The 26067-nt window shown below is 43.4% G+C and overlaps 2 protein-coding genes and 7 non-coding genes across 15 annotated transcripts; 1 reads left to right on the top strand and 8 right to left on the bottom strand.

Annotated features, from left to right (window-relative positions):
* Nucleotides 1-1806: 1806 nt before the first annotated feature.
* NPL (N-acetylneuraminate pyruvate lyase) lies at nt 1807-26002 on the bottom strand. Of its 7 annotated transcripts, XM_050977296.1 has the most exons (23): nt 25933-26002; nt 24803-24849; nt 24251-24293; nt 23939-23987; nt 23534-23568; nt 23075-23167; nt 22469-22493; nt 21971-22018; nt 21245-21290; nt 20586-20618; nt 20349-20391; nt 12918-12948; nt 9915-9983; nt 8216-8289; nt 7774-7861; nt 6601-6658; nt 6445-6520; nt 5599-5691; nt 5151-5299; nt 4915-4961; nt 4040-4124; nt 3667-3706; nt 1807-2583 (listed from the first exon to the last, which is right to left on the bottom strand). In XM_050977296.1, exons 13-23 carry the CDS (start codon nt 9977-9979, stop codon nt 2432-2434), a joined length of 927 nt encoding a protein of 308 aa, XP_050833253.1. In that variant the 5' UTR covers nt 9980-9983; nt 12918-12948; nt 20349-20391; nt 20586-20618; nt 21245-21290; nt 21971-22018; nt 22469-22493; nt 23075-23167; nt 23534-23568; nt 23939-23987; nt 24251-24293; nt 24803-24849; nt 25933-26002; the 3' UTR covers nt 1807-2431. The 7 variants fall into 7 exon arrangements, 5 of the variants coding, with proteins under 5 accessions (XP_050833253.1, XP_050833255.1, XP_018767577.2 ...); XM_050977298.1 differs by lacking the exon at nt 12918-12948; XM_018912032.3 differs by lacking the exons at nt 12918-12948; nt 20349-20391; nt 20586-20618; ... (7 more) ...; nt 24803-24849; nt 25933-26002 and adding an exon at nt 10738-12869.
* HEBP2 (heme binding protein 2) lies at nt 13103-19928 on the top strand. Its single transcript, XM_009088443.4, has 5 exons — nt 13103-16123; nt 17828-17912; nt 18008-18143; nt 18261-18426; nt 18967-19928. Exons 2-5 carry the CDS (start codon nt 17838-17840, stop codon nt 19139-19141), a joined length of 552 nt encoding a protein of 183 aa, XP_009086691.1. The 5' UTR covers nt 13103-16123; nt 17828-17837; the 3' UTR covers nt 19142-19928.
* LOC115483936 (small nucleolar RNA SNORD47) lies at nt 20459-20533 on the bottom strand. The gene has a single exon (XR_003944687.1). It is a non-coding gene; the product is annotated as a small nucleolar RNA SNORD47 (small nucleolar RNA).
* On the bottom strand, nt 21353-21428 carry LOC115483930 (small nucleolar RNA SNORD79). The gene has a single exon (XR_003944680.1). It is a non-coding gene; the product is annotated as a small nucleolar RNA SNORD79 (small nucleolar RNA).
* LOC115483939 (small nucleolar RNA snR60/Z15/Z230/Z193/J17) lies at nt 23396-23478 on the bottom strand. The gene has a single exon (XR_003944690.1). It is a non-coding gene; the product is annotated as a small nucleolar RNA snR60/Z15/Z230/Z193/J17 (small nucleolar RNA).
* On the bottom strand, nt 23650-23718 carry LOC115483942 (small nucleolar RNA SNORD77). The gene has a single exon (XR_003944693.1). It is a non-coding gene; the product is annotated as a small nucleolar RNA SNORD77 (small nucleolar RNA).
* LOC115483929 (small nucleolar RNA SNORD24) lies at nt 24056-24137 on the bottom strand. Its single transcript, XR_003944679.1, has one exon. It is a non-coding gene; the product is annotated as a small nucleolar RNA SNORD24 (small nucleolar RNA).
* LOC115483943 (small nucleolar RNA SNORD75) lies at nt 24360-24426 on the bottom strand. Its single transcript, XR_003944694.2, has one exon. It is a non-coding gene; the product is annotated as a small nucleolar RNA SNORD75 (small nucleolar RNA).
* Nucleotides 25183-25261, bottom strand: LOC115483937 (small nucleolar RNA SNORD74). Its single transcript, XR_003944688.1, has one exon. It is a non-coding gene; the product is annotated as a small nucleolar RNA SNORD74 (small nucleolar RNA).
* Nucleotides 26003-26067: the final 65 nt, after the last annotated feature.

Genomic DNA, 26067 nt, shown 5'->3' with positions numbered 1-26067 from the left:
GCCAGACGGCGGCCGGGAGGGGCCAAGAGAAGCCGGGCCCGCTCTCCGAGCCGGCCCTCCAGCGCCCCTCCACCGGCTCCTGCCTGAACCATCTTCTTCTTAGCTTGCTGCTGAGTAGGGTGTGTTTCCCGAGCAAAGTGTTTCAGTTTAAACAATAGTTCTTTTTCAGTGTTCTCGGGCTTCCTGAGAGACTTCTCAGAAAAAAAAAAGAATGTTTAATACCCCTGAAGGAATGAAATAAAACAGCTCAGAGGCGTAACAGATTTCAGGGAGTTATGCAGGAAATGATCCTTTAGGGATGTTTGGGGTCACTGTTGGTGTGACTGATCTGATCCTGAAGTTAGGATGTAGATAAGAAGAGGGGTCAGAAAGCCTCCAAATCATGTCTTGCCCTTGCAGCTCACTCCGGAGCAAATCAGCACGGATCTGAGGAGTGATTTCATGTACCGCCTGGAGCAGGACATCCCAGACCTCTCTTCCCTCTTTCCAGCCACCCTGCAATCATTGCTTTCATGAGGGGCAGTCACAGTGTGGGACCCTTTGTGTTTCGGCCACAAGGATCATCAAGCCAGGAAGAGGATCAGCTCAGGACACAACAAAATGCACCTTTCAGGTGATTTGCTCTGGTGAGACCCCCACCTGCAGAGCTGCCTCTGTGACCCCCACATCAGGACATGGAGCTGCTGAATCGCCCCAAACCGGGCCAAGAGACCCTTCCATGTCCAAGTCCAACCCGTGGGTATTTGCTTTACTCAGCGCGCCGGGTGCGCGGGGATCACTCCTGCTAACAGCGCACACCCCGGCGCATAGCAAATTACAATATATGGTTACAGACCCTGCACATTCATTGTTTTCCTTAGAAAAGGTGCGGTTATGCAAACTAAATCAGAATTACTATCATGAGCAGCGGCGCAGGCGCAGTGCACCCTGGTGGCCGCACTGAGGAAGGCTCCGCATCCTCCTCGTGCTCCTTTGATGAAGGCTGGACGTCTTCCTCGCCGTGCCCTTTTCACCTTTCTCCTCTAGGCATGGGCAGTCTCTTGTTAGCTGTTTCAGCGATTTCTCACTGGCTTTTTAGCAAGCTCTGTCCTTCATTTTATGCAAGTTTTGGTCCCTATTTCTTGCCAAATTTCATCCTATGTCTTTAGCTTGTGGCTTAATATTTGTAGCTTCTATACTGGATACGATGTATCTTATTCTTGCCCAAGTAAGCCTAGACACAGTGCTTTTAACCCTTTCAGGAGCGAGTCCAGAGAAGGCCTTGAGGATGCTCCATAGGCTGGAGCCCCTCTGCTCTGGAGACAAGGCTGGGAGAGCTGGAGGTGCTCAGCTTGGAGAAAAGAAGGCTCAGGTGAGAGCTCAGAGCCCCTTCCAGTGCCTAAAGGGGCACAAGAGAGCTGGAGAGGGACCTGGGACAAGAGATGGAGGGACAGGACAAGGGGGAATTGCTTCCCACTTGCCAGAGGGCAGGGTTAGATGGAATATTAGGAAGAGTATTTGTTGTGAGGGTGGTGAGGCCCTGGCACAGAGTGCCCAGAGAAGCTGTGGCTGCCCCATCCTTGAAGTGTCCAAGAACAGGTTGGACAGGGCTTGGAGCAACCTGGGATAGTGCAAGGTGCCTCTGCCCATGGCAAGAGATGGAATGGGATTGTTTTAAAGTCCCTTCCATCCCAAACCATTCTATGTTTCTATGATTCTATGCCTTCCTAATCTTCAGGACAGCATTCTGCACTGCCACATGGAAGTGCACAGCTCAGTCGTGGCTTTATTTCTGTCCTAAGGAAAAAAAATGGGAGAAATACCTGCTTATTAGTGATCCAAAACTTGCTGTCACAATTTTAATTTTGCATTAGGGTATATAAACAGAGATCAGATAGAAGCAGGATTTTACATGCACAGACAATGTCCCAGTGACTCTGCTGAACAGAAACCAGCCTGAGCAATGATGGTGTCATACTGTTTTTTAAACCCACAATGTAGTGTCCTCATGGAGAGGACAAAACACCATCCAGCTGAGAGGGGGTAGAGACAGGTCTTCTTCCTTTCTAGGCAAAAGTCACCAGCCCTCTCCTCCTACTGGGGAAAAAAATTGCCTTTTTTTTTTTATTAAACAATCCCAGTCAGTCCTGGAACGTGCAGAGCTCCAGGGGAGCAGTGTAAAATGTCAGACTAATGTGTCCCAGCAAAGCCAGCCCTAACAGGAAGGGGCTTGGGCACATTGCTGGTTCCCTGAAAGAAATCCTGCCCATCTTGGAGGGGATGTGTAACATGGCAGAGAATCCCAGAAAAGAAACCTCCAGATGGACATGGAAGGGAACAACATCACAGACATGGCACTTGAGGATGTGGCTCAGTGGTGGACTCAGGAGTGTCAGGTTAATGGTTGCACCTGATGATCTCAGAGGTCTTTCTCAGTGTAATGATTCCATGATCAGTCACCATTTGGCCACACAATGCTGTCCAGCTTGGCTTTGGCCTTGATGATGAACTCACTGGAGGCAGCAACAAGAGGAAGCCGTGGAGGTCCCATGGGAATGCCAGAAACAGAGGTCATTACAGCTTTAGTCTGTGCAACACCAAAACCTGGGCAGACAACAGCAAAATCAGGACATTTGCAGACCACTTTCCTTAAAGCAGCCTCAATACAGGTGTCCAAAAAAGCAGCAGCACAGATTTTCCGTGTAATCCAATATCAACCAGGCTTCAAGCCCTTCTTGTAGGTGAGAACAGGGTAATTGAAAAGAGGTAACTGTGCTTGCAGACAGGAACAACACTGCAGTAAAAATTACACCCACCTACTACATTTATTCATATGTAAGCATCCCCCAGTGCAGACTCACACAGAGCCAAGTCTTGAGAGTAGCAACATCCTGCTCTCTGTCCATAGCTCATCACTTCTCATGTACCTTTGGATATTTAGTGTTTGCCTCTTCATCTAAAGGCTAAAAATAATGCAATTCCTCTGGCTTCCCAAGAAATACAACCAGGCTCTAAAGCTTGGTGAGATTCATCAGGGCTTGCTTATGTACAGCAAACACACAGTAAACAGTTCTCTTCATTAAATGTCTGATATAATTTAATGTAAGCATTTCCTGTCTGTTTCAGTCTCCCTAGAGCACTCTGTTGGTTTTAATTGCTTTTCATATTTAAATTTGATATTGTTTCTAGAAATCATTCAATTTTAAAATGTTTTGCCCTTGTACAGTCTTCAACAAAATTCCTGTTTAATTACAGCAAGGCAGGAGAGAGAAGTATGAGAACTATTTTTCTACTTGGGCACCACCATTTCAAAAAAATTACTGTAGAAATAAAGCTGGAAATGAGCTTTTGGAGATGTAAGGGAAAAAAAACCTAACAAAAAATCAACCCACAGAAAGAGTCAGGACAAGAACAAGGGTAAATCAGAGTCACAGCTTTAAATCCCTGAGATTTCACAGCAGAAGGAAGGAAGGGAGAGTGGAATCTGTCAGGGATGCTTGGTCAGCTCCCTTTGTTGAGCTCCCAACTGCTACTAAGTTGGGAAACAGCAGATGCAACAGTTTTTCACTGCAAAATCTTTCAGGAAGGAAGTTCTAAGAGTATAGCAACATGAGAGTTTGAGAAGCAGAAAGTTTGCACTTTTAGACATAGTGAGAAAAACAGGCAGCATTTACCCAGTCTACTTACCCAGTTTGATGACAAAGTTGAGAAATTCCCCAGTGAGAAACTAGAAAAGACCGACAGTAATTTATTAACACCCTCAAATTTTAAGGTGTAAAATTATCTAAAGCTACTACATTTATATTTTGTATCATTGCTCACTTGCAAGGATAAGATCAGAGTTGAAGAGTAAATGGTTAAAAGGTCTTGGTTAAAAGTAGTGAGGAATGGTCAAAAAAGTGAGGAGAGATGAATTACAGAAAAGGAGGTTAGAGAGGAAAGATTTTTTTCTTGGATAAAGCTGCCTCAGTATGGATGAGAGAAGCACATGGAGAACAGCCACAGTAAGGTTCAAAGAGAAAGAAGGTTGCTCCCAGGGAGGCCTGGGAGGATGCTGTACCTGATACTGCTGTGCCAAGGCAAAGTCTGGCTTTGCAAAGGCTTGCAACATCAGATTGGTTTGTCGGCCCAAATAGTTGTATGTACTGTCAGAAAAACAAACCAAAAATAGAATTGGTAAATGCAAAGAAGGAACTTAAAACCAGTGAAACAAAGGAAGTAACCACAGGCTTTTGCTGTTGACATTGTCATTATTATGAGAGAAATTAGTGGAATTTATGTGGGGTGCAATCTAATGTCAAGCATCTGAAGTATGCCAAGCTCCAGGGAAGAATTAAGAGAGCCAATTTCTCTTCCCAGTTCTTTCCAAATTGAACTGCTTTCCAAAACTAAAAATAAAAATACATCACTGGGCAATAGGGAAAGTTAATCACTTCATTTTCCAGTTGCTTGTACATTTAATGGATTCCCTAGATGGGAACACAGGTATCACAGAGTAATCATCTCATCAGCCTGATATGAGGGGCAGAGGATAAATTAGAAATTAAACTCAGCACAGCCCTTTTCCTCACAAACTGCTCATGTGAACTAACAATTTTAAACTCTCTGGGATTTGGTTCCTTACCCAATGCAGATAGAAGTGATTACCTACTTCAAAAGTTGCCATGAGGATAAAAAGTACATTGAAACCTTTGGGTCAGCTTAGAAAGCACAGCAATGATCACCCAAAGGAACAAAATCTGAGATCCTGGGTTATATGACTGTCCCATCACTAGGACTGGGGCTAGATTATGTGTCTGTTTGCTTCTGTACATCCCTATCCTGCAAAATCCTCCATTGCTGTGGCTGAAGGCAGTCAGGGAAATACTATGCAGGTAATGGAAGATAAAACAGCACAGTGTATGTGTGAGGGGAAGGAGTCCAAGACATACTGACCTTCCAACTGCTCCATTTACCCCTAGTGCCAGTGCACTCAACAGTTGCTAGTTTGGGGTGGAGGGAGAAAAAAAAAGTAAAAAAAAATTACTTCATGTAATAAAATAAAGGGGGAAAAGGGGTGATGGGAGGGAGCACCAAAACTGCCTTGCACTGAGTGTCCAGGGTCACTTCTTCCCCAAGGCTGAAGCAAGAGAGCACCTTAGAAGAAATTACTTTTAAGAGAAGCTTCTTACCTCATCCACCCCATAAAGAAATTCAAACTCCCCTGTTTCATTCTTGTGTATGCACTGTGCCAGGTCCAAGAGGTCTGTGTCACTGAACTTCACACCCTGGAAGGTGGGGATCTGTGCTTTTATCCCATCCAGCAACTCTTCCACACGAACTGTGCAGAACAGCAATCTCATATGAGGGAACACAGGACTGTTCTGGGACAGTTCCCTGCCTTGTCCCCAAGACAAAGACTTCTTATTTTACATGTTGTTTATTTTCAGCCTAAGCCCAGTAAACTGTACAGCTCTAAAACAACGAGTAAGACAACAAAGAGTAAGACTCTTTTACCAGATCAGAGAAACTTTAGGAATGAACCAGCAACAACCCATTTAAGACTAAATATAAATCCATGCTTTCAGAAACACCATATAACCTGCTTTCCAGAGCAAATCACCAAAGCTCTGTACTCACCCTTCACACCCGTCAGAGGAGGAATGTGATAGTAATAAAATGGCACCTCAGGGGCTTCAGATGCAACCTTCTGTAAGAAAGCAACCAGCTCATCTAGAAGGAAACCAGCAGGGATCCCATAAGAGAAGGAGACCATCCACAGGGAGGCACAGTTCAGACTCACAGCACGGGGGCTGTGGAGGGGCCTCAGCTTGTGCACACACACAGCAAGTCATACAAAACCCTTCACATGTCATAAAACGTGCCAGATCTGTGTGCCAGGTAACCTCAGCAGGATCCCTTGTGTGCAACAGAGGACAAGGGATCAAGTTCACATTCATCTCCCAGGGTATGGTGCTTCACATGAACATTTCCATTCAGAATTCATTCAGACAACTTTTAATATTTCTTTTACAACCCTCCACTTCATGTGGTTCTTTTATGTTATTGTCAGGATCTTAAGGACAAAATACTCAGTTTGCAAGTTTTGAGGTAACCTTACACAGACAGAACCAAACCTGATCACCTCAGTAACAAGAGCCACACCTGTGTAGCAGCAGTTGCTCAACTTGGTCAGTGCCCAGCAAGGGTCACCATGGAACCAGCTTCTTCCTAGGGTGGCCCAGATCAAGCATGAACACCAAACTATCCATTCAGAACACAGACTAGTTAACTAGACCGTTCTTTCCAAAAGCAGTGCTTCTTCCTCTTAAAAAAAGCTAACAAAACACATCCCAAAAGACATCCTTCCCATTTCTTACCAGGACAATTCTGCTATCTCTCCTCTTTAAAAAATGCTTCTTGCAGGTTTTCCTTTTCCATTACAGTTGTGGCAATAAAAAGGCCTCAGCAATCACTACTACTCACCTTTGTTTGTGGGTTTGAAGAAGAAGGGGGCTATGACAGCAATGCCATCAGCACCTATGGCTGCTGCATGTCTTGCCTATAAAAGACAGAGTGGAAAGTATCTGAGGGTACACCTGCTTCTATTTATCACACACAGAGTGAAAAATATATACACACCAGCTCTTGGCACTCTGGCAGATTCAGTGCTCCCACATGAATGATCACATGGTCCAGTCTGCACAAAAAAAAAAAACAAATTCAGAAGATTTTGGGGAGGTTTCAGTGATGGTGAACTACCAGGCTGCCAAAATTGCTTGCTTCAGCCCAGGCAGCCACAGAAGAAGAACCTAAAAAAAGAGTTGAGCTTGGATTGACCTGATGACCAGAAACATGGATTAATGCTGACACTGACAATTGGTGGTGGAAGAAAGAAAACACATTTGTAAACATGAATCACATGGGATTTCTTGCTGTAGTGCTTGCAAGGCTGTCAGGATGGATGAATCTTAGCATTTTATTAGGAAATTGAAATTAAGACATAAAGGATTTAAGGGGAGGCTAGAAAGCAAAGGAATATCAAAGTAATATCTTTACTTTCTAAACCTATTTCTCTGCAAACCTACCAGAAGAGTTCAACCTCACAGCAGCACCTCTGACTGCCTGTCTGTTCCTGCAAAGGAAATCCTCCATGCTCCAGTCCATCAACCCCACTGCTGTTTTTTTCCTTTATATCCATAGGAGACATGGATATAAAGGGTATGGATCTGAAGTCCATGACCCCTCACACCAGTTTATTTTTCCTCATTATTTTTCTCCTCCTCTGCACATTCTCTGACCCAGCATCCAAAAGAAAGGCAGCAGTGAGGGGTACAAGGCTGTGACTGGTCCAAGAAAGGGAGAATGAAGCTGCAATTGGACACACAGCTGCAGATCCAGACTGAATTCTTTCTTCTGTTACTAATTTTGTACCTTTAGAGAAGCAGTTAAGCACTTCACACCTCAGCTTCAGTCACACCAAATAATGTAATACATTAAAAGGTTCAGAAATGCTCTTTATTTGCATTTCTTCTCAAGATGAAGCAAAGGGGACAGCCCTTCTTTTCCAAGCCCCTCCTCATCCTCCACCTCTCAGTGTACCAAAGAGAAGGACTCTCAGAAGCTCTCTAAGCAGCAGGAACACACACCAGCAAACTGGCAGGGGCAAAAACATACTTCTGTGATAAAGGAGCTGGGGAACAAAGCTCAGCAACACAATACTAAAAAAAGAAAAAGCATCAGCACACTTCGTTTTGCATTCAGGCATTATTATAACATAGGATCTGGAACCCCCATTCCCTCTCAGTTACTTACTTGTCTTTTCCCTGGCACATCCATTCTTCTGCCAACTGCTTCCTCTCCTGGATGCTAAGGGATAGGCCTTCTCCTGTTGTGCCATTCACTGTTTCAACACAACAAAACACAACACACTGGCTGAGGCCTCACCTACACACATCAGTTTCACTGAAGACAAGAACATTTTTGAGTTGGGAAGAATCATTCAGATCAGTCTTCTCTGTCAACACAACATTATCCATTCATCTCTGGTAACATCACCTTATGAAGGCACCTTATTTTATCCCCCACAGAAATGGAGCTTGGGCAAAACCAGATGCCTGCAGTCTCTCCACTGGTGAGTATAAATGGCCAGGATGATCTCACATCCACATTCCCTCCCACTACAGCTACTATTAGGTAAGATACCACAGCATTCCCATCCAGGTAAAAGGGCTGTAACACAGTTTCTGTCACTTACCAAAAACATTCTTCACATTCTGCTCATTTACCAGATAATCCACGTACTGATGAATCACCGGGAGGTTAATTTTTCTGCAATAAAAGGAACCACAGTAGCCATTAAGCCCCCAACCACAGTTATTTTAAACTTAGTGATTAAGAAATAATAATAAAAAAAAAACTTATATTTTGAAGCCCTGATTTTGCACACACACAGATTACCCAGAGGTAAGAAACCCCTGACATCTGTTTAACATCTGAGGGTAGCAGCTCAGCCTTGAATTCTCTCTTGCAGCTTCTCTTCCTCCTGACAAGCAGTTCGCTGTCCCAAACTTTTATTGGGAATTGCTGCAGGCTTGTCACAGCAAAAAAAACTTTTTAGGGATATATGAGAGAACAGGAGACACTAAAACCTCTTCCTCTTTTGAGGGAAACAGCAGTCTTCTTGAGAGCACAAAGTTATTTGTGCAAGTGCTGGCAAATGGTTAAACTGCTGGATGTTGTAACTGCTGGATACAGAGAGGGAAACAGCATCCGCTGGATGTGACTTTGACCTCTCTCTCATTAAAGGATGAGGAGAGCAACAGCATTCCCTGGCTAGAGAGGAAGGAGAATTCTTGGGTTATTTTCTATGCAAGAGAAACTTATTTTGTTTACTAGTGTGTAATATTTCACTGTTGTTTTCATTTGTCAAAAATACAGACCAAACCTATGGTCTGGAAGTCAATTCTGATGTCATGATAGGTTTTACACAACATTCAAAATTCCATAGATGCCTTCCCAGAACATATCTGACAAGGACCCTGCAGTCCAGGCAGAGGGCTCAGGTCACCCTCTAAATACTATGCTGCAATAAATTTGAGTCATAATAAAAAAAAAAAGAAAAAAGTTTCCTTTAAAGCAAGAATCAAAGGAGTGACTGTAATTGAATTAGTTCCCTGACTGGGATGGAGCCTTATTTTTCAGCACATAAAGTTCACTTTTGGAGATCTGTACTAGCAAATCTCCACAGTCTCTCTCAAAAGCATGTACAGATCCTGACACACCCCCCACAAGAGCTCAGGGTTCTCCACTGACTCCAAACAACTCGGTCTTGCAACATCAAAATGCAGTGAGGAGGCTTCTGTTTGCCAGGCCTGCTCTGAAGAAAGCTGAATTTCAAGTTTCGATTTGATGTTATTTTCAAAACTGTGCTGTCCTTGCAGTATTTTCTTCAAGTTTAGACTAACTTCATGCACTCATACACACATGACTGCATGCATGACAGCCAAGCTAGAGAGAAGTCTAAAAGGCCTTCAGATTCTGACAATTATTTTCTAACTCTTGCGTTTGTAACTAGGACTGCAATTTTCCTTAACAAATGTGAAAACACTGCAATGCTCTACACATGTAAGCGAACTATGATTTAACTTGCACCTACAAAGCAACAGAAAGGAGAGAGACTGATCCAAATTAGACTGATCCAAAATATCCAAACCCAGAGCCATTTTACTTGCTGGCAACAGGAGGAAGCAGAGACCGGGGAATCTCACTCTGGGAGCAATTTAGTAGTTCCCCAATCCCATCAGACACTGATGTTTAAAAAATTTAAAAAAACCAAACCAAATCAAACAAACAAACAAAAAACAGACAAGAAAGCAAGCAGATCAGTTCCAGATAAGAAAGAAGGAAATTAGAGGTGGAAGGAAACAATAATCAGTGCAACTTTGACAGCTCACCCATCCGGAGTCATTGGAGTGATGGTAGCAGCTACGAGACCCTTTAACTTCTTTCGGGGTGCCATTGAGCTGTTTGGGAAGAGGTATAAACGGGATTACCATCTCTGTTCAAGCGCTTGTGTGGAAGGGAGAGCCCCCGCGGGCCGTGCAGCCGAGCCCTCCGGGCAGCAGGGCGGCTCTGCAGCACCGGCCCGGGCCATTCCCAGGGACGGGAATGGGGGGCTCTGCCCCGGCTCCCCCCTCACCTCGGGCACCGCCACAGCCGCGGCCGTGCGGAACGGCCAGGGCGCGCAGGAGGCGGGGACAGCGGCGGGGACAGCGGCACCAGCTGGCGACAGCACAGCCGGCCCTGCTCAGCCCAGCCCAGCCCAGCTACGCCTCCTCATCGGTCCAGCCCACCTCCACCCAGCCTGAGCCTGCCCAGCCCACCCTCTGCCTGCCCCGCAGCCCCTCAGCACAGCCGCGACCCCCAGGGGCTCCTACTGCCCATGCTTCGTGCAAGAGATAAGGCTGGTTTGTTTTATCCGTAATTATCTGCAATCTTCAAGATAAAAATAAATAAACGAACCTTTAAATATTAATAAACAACAGGATGGAGACAAACAAAATCTTGGAATGATTTGGGTTGGAAGAGACCTTAAAAGGTCACCCAGTGCCACCTGCAGCCATGGGCAGGGACACCTTCTACTAGCCCAGGTTGCTCCAAGCCCCATCCAACCTGGCCTTGGACACTGCCACGGATGGGGCAGTCACAGCTTCTCTGGTCACCCTGTGCCAGGACCTCCACATTCTCACAGGGAGAAATGTCTTCCACATATCTCACCTAATGTCCTCACAGCCCTGCTGAGGTGCTGGAAGCACTCCCAATAATAGGGCAGTGTCCCTGTTCTGGGACACACGGACAGATCCATGTCCCTGTGTGAGAAAGGCAAATGGAGCACATTTTCCATGGATACACATAATAACCTCAAGAGTTTGGGGCTGTGGAATTCCTCCCCCACCCCAAAATATGCTCACCGTGGGTTGTTTGCATGCAGAGATCACTCTCTGAGGTTTTGCCTTATTAACAGCTCCTTACAAAGCACATATATTTCCCTTTTCTTAGAGGATCATCTTCATCTTCCAGAAACCCCCTTTCTCTACACTCTTCCATTCCCACAGGTAATTTCTCTTTCTCCAGGCTCAGTAATTCCATCTCTTGCAACCTCTGCCACCACCCCAAAGCACCAGTGTATTTCTGGAAGTTCACAGACGATCCAGTGCTCTACAGAGCCATTTAGATGAAGTCCTCAAGATTTCCTGATTATTTTAATGAAGTTTTAGTGCTACCTCATGGTGTTGACAGCACAGGAGAGAAGCTTTACAGTAGCCTGGAGAGGTTTAGAGCTACTTAGAACCCTGTAGGAGTCACAGATTGGCATTAAAGGGTTTCAGACCTGCTTGGAGCTCCTCAGAGGAATTTTAAAGCTGCCTGCTGGAGTTGAGAGTTGTACAGTAGAGATTTAGAGGCATTTAGATGCATTTAAAGACATATTAGTGCTGCTTACAGCAACACAGAGCAGCTTTCGATCAGTTTAGGAGAGCTCAGAGGTGCTGAAAAGAGGTTTAGAAGAGCTGAAGGAGTTTAGTGCTTTACAGTAGTTCTGGCACATTTCACAGGACTTTAGGGCTTCTCGGCACCTCAGATGTGAGAAGTTTCCTTCAGACTTTTTGTTGTTGCTGTATGAACTTTTCCATTACTCTCCAATACACTGACTACAACTTAGCACCCCTGTACTTTACTTCTACTTTCCCCACAGTTCTCTCTACATATATACAGCTTTTACATCTGAGCTATCACATTTCTCAAGGGGATTTCTGGTTTGGTATAATTACATTACGGTCTTGCTTCTTTCTCTGCAATAAACAAGTGTATCCAGACATAATTCTCTTTCAAAGACAGACCCAAGTCTATTTCCAGAGAAATATGAAGTACTGAAGCCTAAATGAAAATTCAGAAAGACAGTACCTGTGCAAGTGATGAAATTCTCTTAAATACCATCATGGCTGGCTGGTATTCAGAAGTACATCATTTGGGGAGAAGATGTGATGTCATCATGCATGTATGTATACCTATGTTTACTGTGCTCTCAATCTAAATGTGCAAAAATCAAAATAAATACTGACCTCGTGGATATTAAATTTTCATTTTAAATTTGCTATTGATTCTACCTGAAACCTTGCCAGTTTAACTGTTCTAGACTTAAGCATAACCTGGAGGATTTACCTAACTTAGCAGTTTCTTAACTGTCTTACACAGACATTCCCTGACAGGGAGTCAGAACTATAAGCTCTTTTAAGTCCCTCTCAACACAAACAGTTCTGTGATTCTCTGATTCAGGTTGCTGTGTCTGTCAAACAAAAATTGTTTTAACATGCCAAGTTGTTTAGTTTTTAGATGTTAAGATGCTTTTCCATTAGAAGTCAACAAGAGCCTAATCCAATTTATGTCTCTGGAAGTAGAAGGAACTGTCAGGATGCACTGGAGCCAAAGTGACCACTGGCAAACAAGAGAGGATTAGGGATGTTACTTTTGAAGGAAAGCTCACCTCTGAACACAGCCAACAGTGCCACCTGCTGCAGAGTGCAGCATTGGCTCATTCTGGGAACAGACAGGAAGAGAGAGCAGGTTCTTGAAGAATCCAGCTCTGAAGGCCTTACTCACATCATCTAAAGAACAGAAGTGACCACCAAAACACCACACCCACTACCAATACCCCACTGTTAGATGGTGGGAGAGTTCTGATATGAATCAAATTCAGGCCAGTAAGGTCAGGAAGAAGCTTAGGAGATAAAACCTCAGTTCCGGTTACCTCTTCATGCCTTTTTGGAAGTGGAAATGATTTTAAGGAAAATATTTCCTATAACATATTAATCTCTACTCTCTGGGCCTGTTTGCATCATGTCTGGATGTTCTCAGGTTCCTGGGACTACACAGGGAAATCCTTGAAGATAAAAACTTACCTTTTTTCATGCTCTTGTTTCTCAGAAGAATCTGTCAATAACAGAAGGTGGATGAATTTATAAGGGAAGATGAATTCATTTCCTTTCAGCACTCAGAGGACTGGAAGTTTCTGTCGATCTAGGTAACTTCACTGGCTTAAAGTTTGCTGAGACAATTGCTTGTGGAGTTCAGTTTCTAGTTAGATCCAAGAACAGATCCATATTAAAAAATAAGCCTTATTGTAGAAATAATCCAGTGAATAAAGCTGTATATAAAGCTGAGATAGCTTCTCTCTGGGCTCCATGCACAGAAGACAGGAAGGTTTAGGAATGTTTTTCATGGCTGCTGGAAGCAAGGATTCATTTAAACCTGGAATGGTTTCAAAATGTGAGCTTCAGCAGAGAAATCTTGGAAAATGCCAAGTCAGGAGTGCTCTGGAGTGGTGTTTGGTGTAGGAAGCTTTTTATTTGGTCAAGAGCAGCCAGTTCCATGTTTTCTCTGATGAAGTGAGCACAGAATCACCCTTTCAGCAAGATTAGGTAACACTGTTACTGAGTAAGCAGGAAGATGAAGTAGTTTTACATCACTTGTAACAAACTAGCTGGAATCAGGCTAGTTTGGAATCCTTTGATGTTAAGTGAGGTTTCTGCACCATCAGATGAGCATATGTTTACAAGAGTAAAGGCCATTTGTATGTGGAGAGACTCAATTATTTTAAATTAAAATAATTGTCAAAGATTCTCTGACAGGCTCAAGCAGCAATGCAAAACTGCCTGGAGCTTTGTGTTGAGGCCACTTGATAAAATATGTGAGTGGCCACACATCCCTGTCTGCCCCTCACACCCCCATTCTTCACATCACACTACAGACTTGTCAGCTACAGGAACATGACTCAGAGTTATCATTAACCCCACTGCAACAACACACTTCTCCTGGGTTCCTCCAGTCTTAGCACAAATAGGTCAGTGGAAAAGATTCCTGCTTGTGCACACAGTCTGTGCTTGCCTCTAGGGATAAAGGTAACTTAGAACACAACTGCATCAATGTGACAGCAACACTTGTAATGCTGCCACGCAGCAGATGGAAGCAGTTTCGTTATGGAGAATGTTGCTTAAGGTCTTGTTACAGAGAGGAAAAGTGGAAATCACAAGTGATCATATCACAGGCTTATCCTTGTCCTTTTCCAATCAATGTTATTATTTAAGTACCAGTTCATTACAGCATTCTTGTCCAGATTAAGACAGTAAAATTAAGGTACAAACCACATACTTTTATCTGCTTGTGCCCTCATCTCTGGTCCTTAAGGCAAGGGGACAGAAAAACATTGCTTTGTTAGCTGTTCTAGAAAATGCCAGCCAAGTCCCAGGCACATATTTATGACATGACACAGAGGTCAAAAGCCACAGAGCCTGAGACTTAATGGCTGCTGTGTACTTGGATTTTCCTCTATTTGGAGGTACTAGTGAGAATGTGTGTCAGGTTGCACCATAATCCCATCCCCATTCACTAAGTTTTGGAATGTATATAAACAGAATATATGTCCCCATGCCTGCCCTACTGCCTCGTGCAGCTGTTGACATGTTCTCTCAATGTTTACGTGTGAAAACAAGAGTGCTGGAAAACAACCTCTTGGGAAAACACTGAGGATTGTTCTCCAGCCTGGGGGTGCTCCACCAGGAACAGTCAACTCTTTGTCAGGAACATCAACTGGACACACAAACTCACTGGGGGTTTGTTCTGGGCCTCTCTGCTTCAGAAACCAAATAAGAATCCATTCTGGCCTTGTCTTCATCTACAGAGTTATTGCCCCCCCTTTCAAGGTAATACTTCTCAGTGCTCAGTATTGGGGTAAATTTGTGGAGATTTGCCAAACTACTGTTGCTTGACTTTTTTTCCTATTTGGAGGTGTTCAAAAACACTTCCATCCCTGGGGTGACAGGGGATGGTGACAGCTCACTTTACCCCAGCCCATGACTTTCCATGCCTATGGCTCCTGAGTAAAGATCAAGCAGCTTCTGCTCTTCCAAACACTCTCCTGCTGTTCCTGTTTGACCCTAGCATAGCACAGGTAAAATGGAGAAATATTTCACTCCATAAAATATTTTACTCCATTTATTTTTTTAAAATAAAAAGCACAAAGCATGCAGAGAAGTGGTTACACATTTCAGGCCTCAACCTGTTCAAATAAACTCTAGTAGCAAATAACTGTACACCACTCTCTGTGGCTCTGAAGAGATTTGTGGCTTTAGAGATAAATTCACAATTGCTTTTCGGCATGGTTTTACTTCCCTTTTCAGAACAGGAGTGTATCACACAGCATCCTGATGAAATTCTCAGCAAGCAAAGTGGGTTTCCTGTTAAAAAGTCATTCCCAGCTATTGATGTAAAATGTTCCAGAGAGCTCAGCTGAATTTGGCTGCAAGGAATTTGCACAAACCACGACAAACTGAGAGGTGTTCTCAGAACACAAACTGTGCAGTTTAATCTGCCCTATTGTGCTGGTACCAAACTATGTCTGGAGCTGCAGCTGGCTAAATGAAGAGCCCAGCGTTGCTGTGTGTATTATAAGCAGGACAGGATTTCACAATAGCTTTGTATAACCCCTTTGTGCAGATATCCAAGGGCTAAGAGGGCTGATTAACCTCAAATGCCGCTCAGAACAGCCAGCCATCAGAGAACACTGTCTGTCTTTCATAACATGCCAGCAAAAATCTCGTGAGGATGGTCTCAGCAGAGTGTGCAGCCAGATTTCTACCTACCCTTCACCCCTGTGGTCAAAAGGAAAAGCTGGCATTCTGTATAGCACCACTTTCCCATAATCCAAGTCAGGTGGGGGGAAGAGACACATTATTCATGTGAAATCCTTTCTCCCAAAGCACAAAACCTGCCACTGACCCTGTCATAAGTGGGCACCCAGCCATGGCAAACAGGGGAAGTTACACAAGGGTGCAAAACTGTTTATGGAGCCAGATCACACACTAGTCCCAGTGTTGCCTGGTGGATAGTAGGTGGGGCCTTTGGCATTTGCGTGGGGGCTCTCCAATGAGACCCAGAGCAGGACAAGGCTCCAGCCTTCTGGTTTTCATAACAGCAGCCCCCTCCAGTAGGGTTGAGGCATGGGAGGAGCTTGCCCAAACTCAAATAAACACTGACATGCAGCATCTTATGAGGATGTGCAGCCTCCACAGGACACACTGCAACAGCTGGAAGGACAAGCACTGAAACTGTAAGTACATCTACCTTCTCCACTGCTTAATAGCATTAGTAGTTAGTGGAGTAGCATGTTCTGCCTGCACTTACTTGTGCTAGCAATGTAACCTGCAGTAGTCCCTTTGGCCCTTGTGTTAACAGCTGCAGAAAATAGACTGAACACCCCATAGACATATTTATAAGAATAGATGTACATTTCAAAGTTCAGCCTTCCAGTACATCTAAAAAAATTCAACCTGGAGGATTCTTCTGCTTGTCTCTCCCATCCCAAAGCATTGTTTTGCATAATTAAAAAAAAATATTTCTAACATGCAGTCACTGACAGTACTGGCCATTAAATTACAAAACCCAGAGCTGTGAGGTCTACCCAGTAGCTACAGAAAGGTATGTTGGAAAGCAGCTGGAATTAGCCAGTAAAGAGAAACCAGCTCGTTCAGTAGCTAATACAAGTGTGAAGCAGCAACACTGTCTTTCAAGTGACAATAAATTGTTGTAGGAAGTTTCAGTGTAATTGCTCATATTTGCTTCTAATGATATGGATTCCTGCTTTATGATGCTTTGCTGATTTGTAAACACCATGGATGAAGTCTATTATTAGAGTACAACTGTGCAGCAGTACCTGGTGACCATCATTCTGGTCAGGTCTGCTGGAGATGCACCTTCAGGCTGGGACATGGAAGGGAACAGCACCTGCCTTTACTACAAACAGCTGTATCCAGCTGTTTGACTCTGATCTTCCCTTGATCTTTGGTGACAACTGAAGGAGCTGCTGGAAAAAGTTCAACAATGAAGTGGCTCCACATATTACTTATTTTACAGACTCCAAAGGAACCCAGTACCACCAGGGTTTCAGGCCTTTTTTTACGGTGTGTTTTAATAAAAACTTTTCAACCTCATATCCCAAGGATAATAGAATTCAGCAGTAGTCCAAATATTGCAAGAAGATGTAACAGCCAAGAAAATGGTTAAGTAGCACAAGGCAGTTGATGCTGACAATCCAGATAATCACTGAATTATGTGCTCTTTGCAACATGACTGCTGAAGGACATTGTAATGTAATAGAAGGAAGAAACTGTCAGAATCTACATCATACACTACAGTCTGCCTGGTAAACAACAGAAGTCATATATGGAGGCTACTAAAATCTCAGCATTTTACCAGATCTGATCATTTCAACACTGGATTTGAAAATTTTCACTCGCTTTGTTTGGAACAGTGTTTTTAGGTTTTCACCTTTTTTCCTCCCATGTGAAGGCTATTGAGGAAAATAGTTATTCATTCAGAAATGCAGAAAATCTCATTTATCCAAAGGACTGAGGCTAAAAGCCTTTAAGAAAGCCATCAGCTATCATGAGGGGCCAACTAAAGTTAAGAGCTCAGTCAATACCAAATAACCCACCAAACCACTACTGTTTTTTCATCCAGGAGCAAACAGACTGAAGTCAAGTCTTTTTGACTTACAGATTTCCACAAAACTCCCACTTGCAGGATCTCATTTTGCTATCAGTAATTACCATTTTGTCATAGAGAAGCAAGGCCAGGACATCCTGAAAGAACAGTTCCTCCAGTAGAGGTAGTTTCTTGGTCCTGGTGCTCTGTTCCTGCAGGGCTAAATGGCTTTCAGACTTTTTTTCAGGTCTTCCACCAGTTCAGCAAAAACTGAAAAGCCCTAGTGCCAAATTAATTTAAGAGATACCAACAAACTGTGTCTACCTTCCAGCTCTGGCAAGATGATCAAGTCCTTCAAGCAAACATTTCTGTCCCTGGACCTGCAGTCCCCTCGTTGGAGCTCAGCAGAGGCAATGGTAACTGCAATTCTTGTATGCTGATTTGGATAAAGTAGCTACTAATTTCTGTCAACACCCAGCTCATGGTTACTGTGATTTTTGCTACCTTTCAGGCAAAGGACTATGAACTGCGTCAGTATGAGACAGCCAAGTGGGTCAGCACAGTCATTAGGGGGGAAACCCAGAAGGAAGCCATGCGCCAGGGCTTCTGGAAACTCTTCCACTACATCCAGGGAAAGAATGAAAAAGGTAGGACATGCTGGTTTTGAATGGAAAGAATTACAAGTAGCTAATGAACACAAATAATAATGAACAGTAGAGGAGCTGGGATATGTAGCTTAGATACCTGGTTTTCCTTTCCTCTAGAAATGAAGATTGATATGACTGTGCCAGTGACCTGCCTGGTAAAATCAGGCTGCACAGACTTCAAGATCTCTTTCTTTGTGCCATTTGAACACCAGGACTGCCCTCCCCAGCCCACTGACTCTGATGTGTTCATTGAGGAACGGAAGGCAGCAGCCCTCTTTGTCCGGTAAGCAAGACCAGCACAGCTGACACATGAATCCAGGGCAGTAGCTGCCCTCATTTAAGTGGGCTTGGCTTTCTTAAGGGATGATAAAGTGTGGATAGACCCTGCTGTTCAGAGTTTTAATTGCTAAAACCCAGCCCTTAAGCAATCTTATGTTTGGGTCTTACCACAAAGACAGCTGACCACGTTGTGACACTGATTTCTTTAAAAGACACTTGAAATTGCATTTAGTTTCACAGAGATGCAGCCTCCAGAATCATCTTGTGAAGACTCTTACAGAACATCTAAACTGCTGTCCCAACACTTTTTTATTTGTAGTCCTGAACTGCCACAATACACAGGGGAGTTGGTACTAGGGTGCTTGTTTTAAATCTCACCTTTGAAAACAGCATAAACAGCCATGCTGCTTGACTGCTAGCTCTGCATGGGTAATCTACTAACTACAAACTGCAGCACAAGTGTTTAAACTTGCTCTGCAAGTCTGAAGATTCTGTGATAATGAAGCCAGGGGCTTGAGCCTAAACTTCTTTTTATTTTTCCCAGGTCCTTTGGTGGATTTGCCTCCCCAGAGAAATATGCTGAGGAAGCTGATGCCTTGGCCAGAACCTTAAGAAACAGAGGCCAACCATTCCACGAAGACTTCTTTTATACTGCAGGCTATGACAGTCCCTTCAAGCTCTTTAACAGGCATAATGAAGTGTGGTATTTTAAAAAGTAACACCATGGGGGAATATTAAGAGGCTACTAATCAGCTCTGGATGAAAACAGACATTGGCTTTTTAATGCAGAAGAAATTTAATTCACATGTGGACGCTGTGTAAATTTATTTTCTCTCGGATTAAGTACTTTTCTGGATAAAAACATTTTTAAAATGTAATTCAAGACCATACCAGGTAGAGGGGGTGGGAAACAAAGTTAGTCCTCCTATTGAAAGATTCTAAGCAACACTAATAATGTGGAAATAATCCTGCTGAATTTGAAGTATGTAGTTTATTTCTCATTAGAAGTGCTACAGCAGTAGTTGGAACTGTTATGGAAAGGGAGTTCTTCATAACTAACTTTCATAAGCTGACTTCCCTCATATTGACTCCACCCCTGAGACCAGGGAGGAATTCAAATTTTTCAGAGAAGCAAGCTTCCATTAAGAAGCATTAGAAAGCTGAAACATCTTAGCAGGCCTTAGTGACTTATAAACAGTAACTGTTGGTAATTAGTATTATCAAATTCTCCCATCTCCTAAACTTCTTCCCTCCTGAAGACCAAGTGTTGTGCTGTTTAAATCCAGAACCCTTGGAAATGGGTTATTAAATCCTAGCTGTACACTTGTTTTGAGATCTGCACCTGAATATGTAATGCCAGGATTACTGATAGACTATGACTTCAGTAGCATATATATAAAGTTTAGCTCTCTCCTTAAAACACTGGAAACAGTCCTTAAGTTAATTAGTTTTGACTAAATATGGTCCCTTGCAGCTTGCACACCAGCAGTATTTGACACCTCACTTCAGACACTTGCAGGACTAGCATCTAGCCCAGTTTAGTCCCTGCTCTAAATTAAGCATTCTCAATTTAAATATAGCAGCCTGAGGTGTTTTGTATCAAGCTGTTCCAGCCAGAACGGAGGTCACAACACCAGGTAGAGTTTACAGATTTTTATTCACTCCAATCAACATCAGGCAAACATTACCAGTGAGGTAAAAACACATTGGCTTTTTTTAATGCTGTTTATGCAAGCGTAACTCATTCATCAGCAATCTTCCACCTATTAGGACACATAAGAAACATTATAAGGTACCAAACCAGCATAACACACTTGATGGGAACATCTCAGACCTTAGGATTTCATCTCTGTTCAGTGAGAGAGTTCAAGCTAAGGTTATCATCACTTGTTCCAACAAATACATTATTACAGCAGTTGCACTCACCTTCTCAATTCTTCATGTGCTAGTTTCAGAGCTGCCTCTTCACCTAAATGAAGAAAACACAGTTAGCATGTGCAGCAGCACAACTGCTAAAAGCTCCACAACAGCTTTGTAACCTCAGAAAGAAATGGAACGGAAAGGGTAATATCACAGTAACTCATTTGGCAGAATCAATTTCATCAGTGGCTACAAATATTTCCAGAAGTTTTTAATACAATTCCATCTGTTGTTTGGACTTACCCAGTGAGGCTGCAGACACAGCACAGTCCCTTCCTAGGGAAGAAAGAATTACTTTAAGAATAACAGCAGCACTATATGCAAAGTTTATTTATCTATTCATTTTTACTCACTAAACTTACCTAAAAAGGAAACTGACTTTTAGTTGGCATCTTAGAAGTTCAACTTACAACACCCAAAGAGGATACACAAAGCTTACAAATCCTAACTTTACTGGAAATACAGAATTCTTAACATTGGAAGAATCAGGGAAAGTAAAAAGCTACTACTTTGCTTTGTGATACTGCCTCTCCCAACAATGTTGTATTTTATTATTTCAAATACCTAAAATACAAGTCCCATGGCTTTAATTTTCAAAGTGTTTGGAGTGTTCCAGTTTGTTTGAAAACAAGTTTGTACATCAATAATCTAGAACTTGAGCTACATTTGTGTAGAGCCAATATAAAGATTAGTAGTAACAACTCTGAGGACTGACAGCCACAGAACAATGTTTTTAATTAGAGTGCAGTGCTACAGTACTGCCCACAGAACAGCCAGATACAATAAAGGGAAGACAAATCAGGTATCTTACAGAACTAATTTTAAGCACCACTATTTAAGCATTCAGCACAAAGACAATAAATACTGCAGGAATTATTAACCCCCATGTATTCTACACTTACCTCAGGCACATTGATCTTGTTTTTTAAACTCCATGCAAGCTTCACCCTGTAAAGAAGGGAAATTGTACTAACGCACTTTTGGCAGTAGTTTGAGAGTGTGAATGTGGGTACTGTTTCAGCACAAGAGTTCTCCTCAGCCTCTTTCAGAGAGATTCCCATTGCTTAGAATTCATCACAAACAGTACATGCCAAGAGTAGTTTGACGGTGTTATCTCTTGAGACAAACCCTTTAAAGGGGGATCTGACCTTACTTACAACCACATCATTCACATCACCCTAAGAGGTCAGATCTAGCCACTGAGATAAACAATTTACCACATAAGTATTTAAGATCAGTGCCACTCCCTGAAAGGGCCCACTAAATTTAGACAGCATGAAGTTTAAAAGCAGGTAATTGTATTGCATTTGCTCAGCCCAGAATGTGTGGCAACCTGGGAGCACAGAGCTTTTCTTATCAAGTAGGAATTCAAGTAGTCCATAGCAGTTACACATTTTAAATCTATTTCTTTTTAGTCACAGAAAACAGTTAATTTTGAGATATGCAGCACCTTGGCAGAGTGAATGCTGCAGGCTGCTGGCAAATCCAAGCTTTTTACCTGGAAAAGGTAATAAAGTAAAGAACCCTGCTTAAAGCTGCAGCCAGCCCTGTAACACCCTGGATCTAGTAAATTCCTCATTCCCTGTATCACAGTTCTGACCAGTCACGCTCATGTGTTAGCAACTTACTTCTGCTGGCAGCACTACCGGGTCCATCACGTCCCAGCTCCAACACACCTGGATCAAAGCGAACCATTAGGACAGTACAGAAACAAGCAAGGAAGGAGAAAACCCAAGTCAGGTGCCTGCAGTCAGATAGAGCTAATTACAGACTTCCATGATTGAAGTCAAGGCAGTCACATCTCATCACACAGGCAGCTCACACTGTCAGGCCCTGTGCAGCCCTGCTACAGGGCTAGGCTACTATGGGCAAGAGGGCAAATACGTGAATAGTGCCATCAGAGCAAATTCATGAGGAGCTCACTGTGATGAGTTTAATGTACACCAGCCTGTCAAGACTGGGCTCCAGCCAGCAGCTCCCCTCTAAAACATCCTCCTGTTTTGGCTGAGATGCAAGCCACAGCCAATGGGCTCCATGCCCCCCAGCTGACAAGCAGTAAAATACATAACTTATGGGCCTATGTTGAAATCTTAATACTTAGGAAGTAAAAAAAAAAAAGTACTTACCTCACAATGAGAAACATTTGGAAGCCTGCAAAGAAAAATTTGCTGTTAGGCAGGGTCCAGCAAGAAGTTATAGCATTAAGAATAGTTTGAGTGGTCTACTGTATCAGGGTTTGGTTGATTCCTCCTCATGGAGATCAGAGACCTGATTCAACATCATTTACAGTAGGCTGCAACACTCCTATCCCCCTTCTGAAGGTAGGTTGTGAAGCCATTTCCCAGCATTCTTTAACACTGAGATGTTCATTCCTCACCTCACCAACACTGAAATTGCAGGAAGGAGCAAACCTTGCAACTGCTGAGTTCAGTGATGTGAGGTTTGTGTAAACAAGTTGTGCATATTAAGGATAACCATTTCAGACACTAAATTCACAGTAACATAGCACTTACCATTTAATTTCAACAGGAAAACTCTAGAGATCATTAACACCACCATTATTTGATGCTCTTACTGTGAAATACAGGAAGCTAAAAGCACACTTACAATACTAATTTTTGCCTTACACTTTTTAAGAACAAAACTTATTTGCATGCATCTCTAAAAGCAAACTCTCAAATGCAGCACAGACAAAAGTAGCATTCATCTAAAAGTGAAGGTTTATTAATTACCTTTAATTAGGAAGCCCTTGTCTTCATCAACATCAGTAACAGGAGAAACAGTTTCTCACACAAGAGGCATGGGGCTTATCTGTCTAGGGCAGCCTGCAAAGCAACAAGAAACTTTTAGAGCCTGGAGCACCAACACCTGATTAACCTTATTCTGCTATGTTTTGTGCTTGACATCCTTCTATTCATCTTACTAGGTTTTTTATATTTAACCCAGTTACAGGTCTCCTGAAAAAAATTTTTAAAACACATTCACAGAGCAAAAAAAAAAGCATATCTCCCTTAGCTTCCCACATTATTTGTCTGAACTAGCCTAAGCTACAAGAGGCTGCATCAGAGATTGGCGAAAGACAGTAACTGATCGTCACAGGTCATCTGCTGAACTATGCACTCATCACAGCAGCCTTTGCAGACAGCAGGCATTCAATGAGTTTTCACAGATGTCAGCAATGCAGTACTTACCTTGTTTAATGTCTCATGGTTTAATGTCCCAGTGCCTGCAACAACAGAAAACAAAATCAGATCCCTTCAGCCTTTGTGCCCAGGCTCACAGCCCCAGCTGGGACGTCACAAGAGCCAGATACATCAGATAGGGGCGCAGTGTTCAACACAGGATATTCTGCTGAACTATGCAGTCATCACTGTATCTGCTCTGCAATCACAGGACCAAACAATTGCCTCTTGGGACTGCTTTGACAAGTACATTTCCCCAATTAAAAAAGAAATAATTAGTAGTTTGAATACTAGCATGTATAAATTGTTCCTGATCTTAGTGGAAATGAATCATAAAACACATAACATCCTTCTTACTGCAGTGTTTTAACAGCTCTGTGGAAGAAACCTCTACATGGATCACAGATTTCTTACCAGGTGATGATGTTCCTTCTGCATCCCTCTGATGTGCAGGATTCAAATCCTAGAAGTAAAAAACTTGTTAACAGTATATCCAGCAGTCAAAGCATCGAGGGGAATTTGAAGTGGATGTGCCTCAGAAAACTGTTATGGTGGTAAAAGTGCTCATCACTCTCTTGGTCAAGAGTAGCAAATAAGTGTCATCACTTTGGCACCAGAGGGACAACTTTACTCAAGGAATAAGGCTGATAGTATCAGAGCAGAAGATGCTGTCTAGACAAACGATAAGCACATTGTACATTAAATTTTCAAGAATAATTTTTTTACCTTGGGAAGGAGTAGTATTAGGTCTCCACATGTGGGGGCATATCTGAAAGAGATAAAAGAGTTAGAGATGTCTGCACAACTAGGGAGGTTCTCTGGCAATCACATAGAAAGCCTCAGCATGGAGTTCTCAGAAATCACTTCTGTCCACTACTCTTCTATTGAAACCATCACAGGCTTTGAGATTTACTCAGTATCAATCCCCACAGTTACCCATTTTCTACAACATAATCCAGATAGTTTTCCCAAAACATTATTTACTGCTGTGAGCAAAGAAACAGCAGTAAAGAAAAGGAGACCTGGTGGTACTGCTGCAGTCTGGTTACAGTATGAGCAGTAGTTTATAAACAGGAACCTGATAAACACTCTCCACGACAAATAAACAGGTGACTTTTCCCAGCTGAAAACTGAGGCCTGCTCAAGACACTACAGGCAATGTCTGAATTACAACTGCTGATACTGTAACTCCCTGATATAAGAGTACCCCAGTCTAGTTGGTGTACACAAACCCAACATTTATTAATTTCAGCTCTGTATTTCAAAAGCAGTATTTACCTGCAGTGAAGCCACAGGAAGGAACAGTGCAGCTGATACATGTTGAACTGAAAACAAGAACACATTTTAGTTTTTCTTCATCCAACAATGATGCAGTATTTAAAAATACTACTTTGAAAAATCCAAGCAACACCTAAAATACTTAAGAGTCTAAAAATTTACCCTGATGCAATCTTAATTTTGGCTCGTCAAAGGATTGAGACCACAAAAAATTGCTATTATGTATTTTTAAGCAGGATGTGATCGCTTAACTACTTTGTCTTCTACAACATCAATTCTGGTGTATTGTCCCCGGGGCAGCCAGGCAGGCATGAACTCTGGCTGCTTTAAAGGCCCAGTGGTGTCTCAGCCTTCCCGGATAAGGCCATCAGAAGCACGCCATGCCCAGCTCAGATATGTTGGCATTCATCACCCTCTCAGATGTCCCTACCAACATAGTTCTCATCACGTGCTGAGCATATAGAAGCGAAGTGAACCACTTCTCTTTAAAACGTGCTGAGTCAGGACTTACAAGGACCACGGAGTCCAACTCTCAGACTCGCACAGGCCCATGGCCAAGAGTCACCGATGTGGCTGAGAGCACTGCGCGAATGTTTCCCAAAGCCGGGCAGCGCCAGGGCTGAGAAGCCAGCCCTTAACACATCCCAGCTGTGCGGGGACCCTTAATCCCTCCATAACGCTATCGCTGCTCAGCGATCAACGTTTCCTATTTCTCTGCAAAAACAGGCTCCTTAGAGCCCAGCTCAATTAAAAAAATCCAAGCCCACAGAAAGCGGAGACCGATCGCGTGTATTAGCAGCGGGCACGTGAACCCAAAATATTGCACGACCCCATCTCATGCGCAGCAGCCTGGTAGGCCAGAGCCCGTAACTCAATGCCTGAGGCATTACACTGACCCGGCAGTCTCCTGAACCTGTGTGGGCTCCACAGGACCTCCCTTGTGCATCCCCAGGGCCGCCATGAGGCAGAGTCCCCGGCGGTCTAGGCCGCGGACCAGGCCCGGCCGAGCAATCCACCTCAATCCTTCCTCGCCATCTCCCATCGGTGCCCAACCCGCACTCGCGAGGCCCCTAGGCCGCCTCCTAGAGCGACATCACCGCATCTCGAGCGCGGAGTCACCCCCCACTCACCGGCGGGGCCGCCAGAGGAACATGGAACCAGCGTGCCTGCAAGAACGGAAAGGCCTAATTCATTCCAGGCCGTGCCTTATATAGCACAGATCACGTGGTGCGAAGGTGGCCACACCCACCGGGGCGCGGCCCACG

This window comes from Serinus canaria, chromosome 8 (genome assembly GCF_022539315.1).
Source record: "Serinus canaria isolate serCan28SL12 chromosome 8, serCan2020, whole genome shotgun sequence".
Lineage (NCBI taxonomy): Eukaryota > Metazoa > Chordata > Aves > Passeriformes > Fringillidae > Serinus > Serinus canaria.
Note: the sequence above shows the minus strand (reverse complement) of the source record. Positions and strands in the feature narration are given on the sequence as shown.

Coding starts and splice junctions, on each gene's coding strand:
- NPL (XM_018912032.3), bottom strand. CDS start 10,874: ATGTGTATCCATGGAAAATGTGCTCCATTTGCCTTTCTCACACAGGGA. Junction 8,290..9,914: donor ACTCCAATGACTCCGGATGG/GTGAGCTGTCAA, acceptor CTTTTATTGCAG/AAAAATTAACCTCCCGGTGA. Junction 5,300..5,598: donor TCCTCTGACGGGTGTGAAGG/GTGAGTACAGAG, acceptor TGTTCTGCACAG/TTCGTGTGGAAGAGTTGCTG.
- HEBP2 (XM_009088443.4), top strand. CDS start 17,838: ATGATCAAGTCCTTCAAGCAAACATTTCTGTCCCTGGACCTGCAGTCC. Junction 17,913..18,007: donor GGAGCTCAGCAGAGGCAATG/GTAACTGCAATT, acceptor GCTACCTTTCAG/GCAAAGGACTATGAACTGCG. Junction 18,427..18,966: donor GCAGCAGCCCTCTTTGTCCG/GTAAGCAAGACC, acceptor TATTTTTCCCAG/GTCCTTTGGTGGATTTGCCT.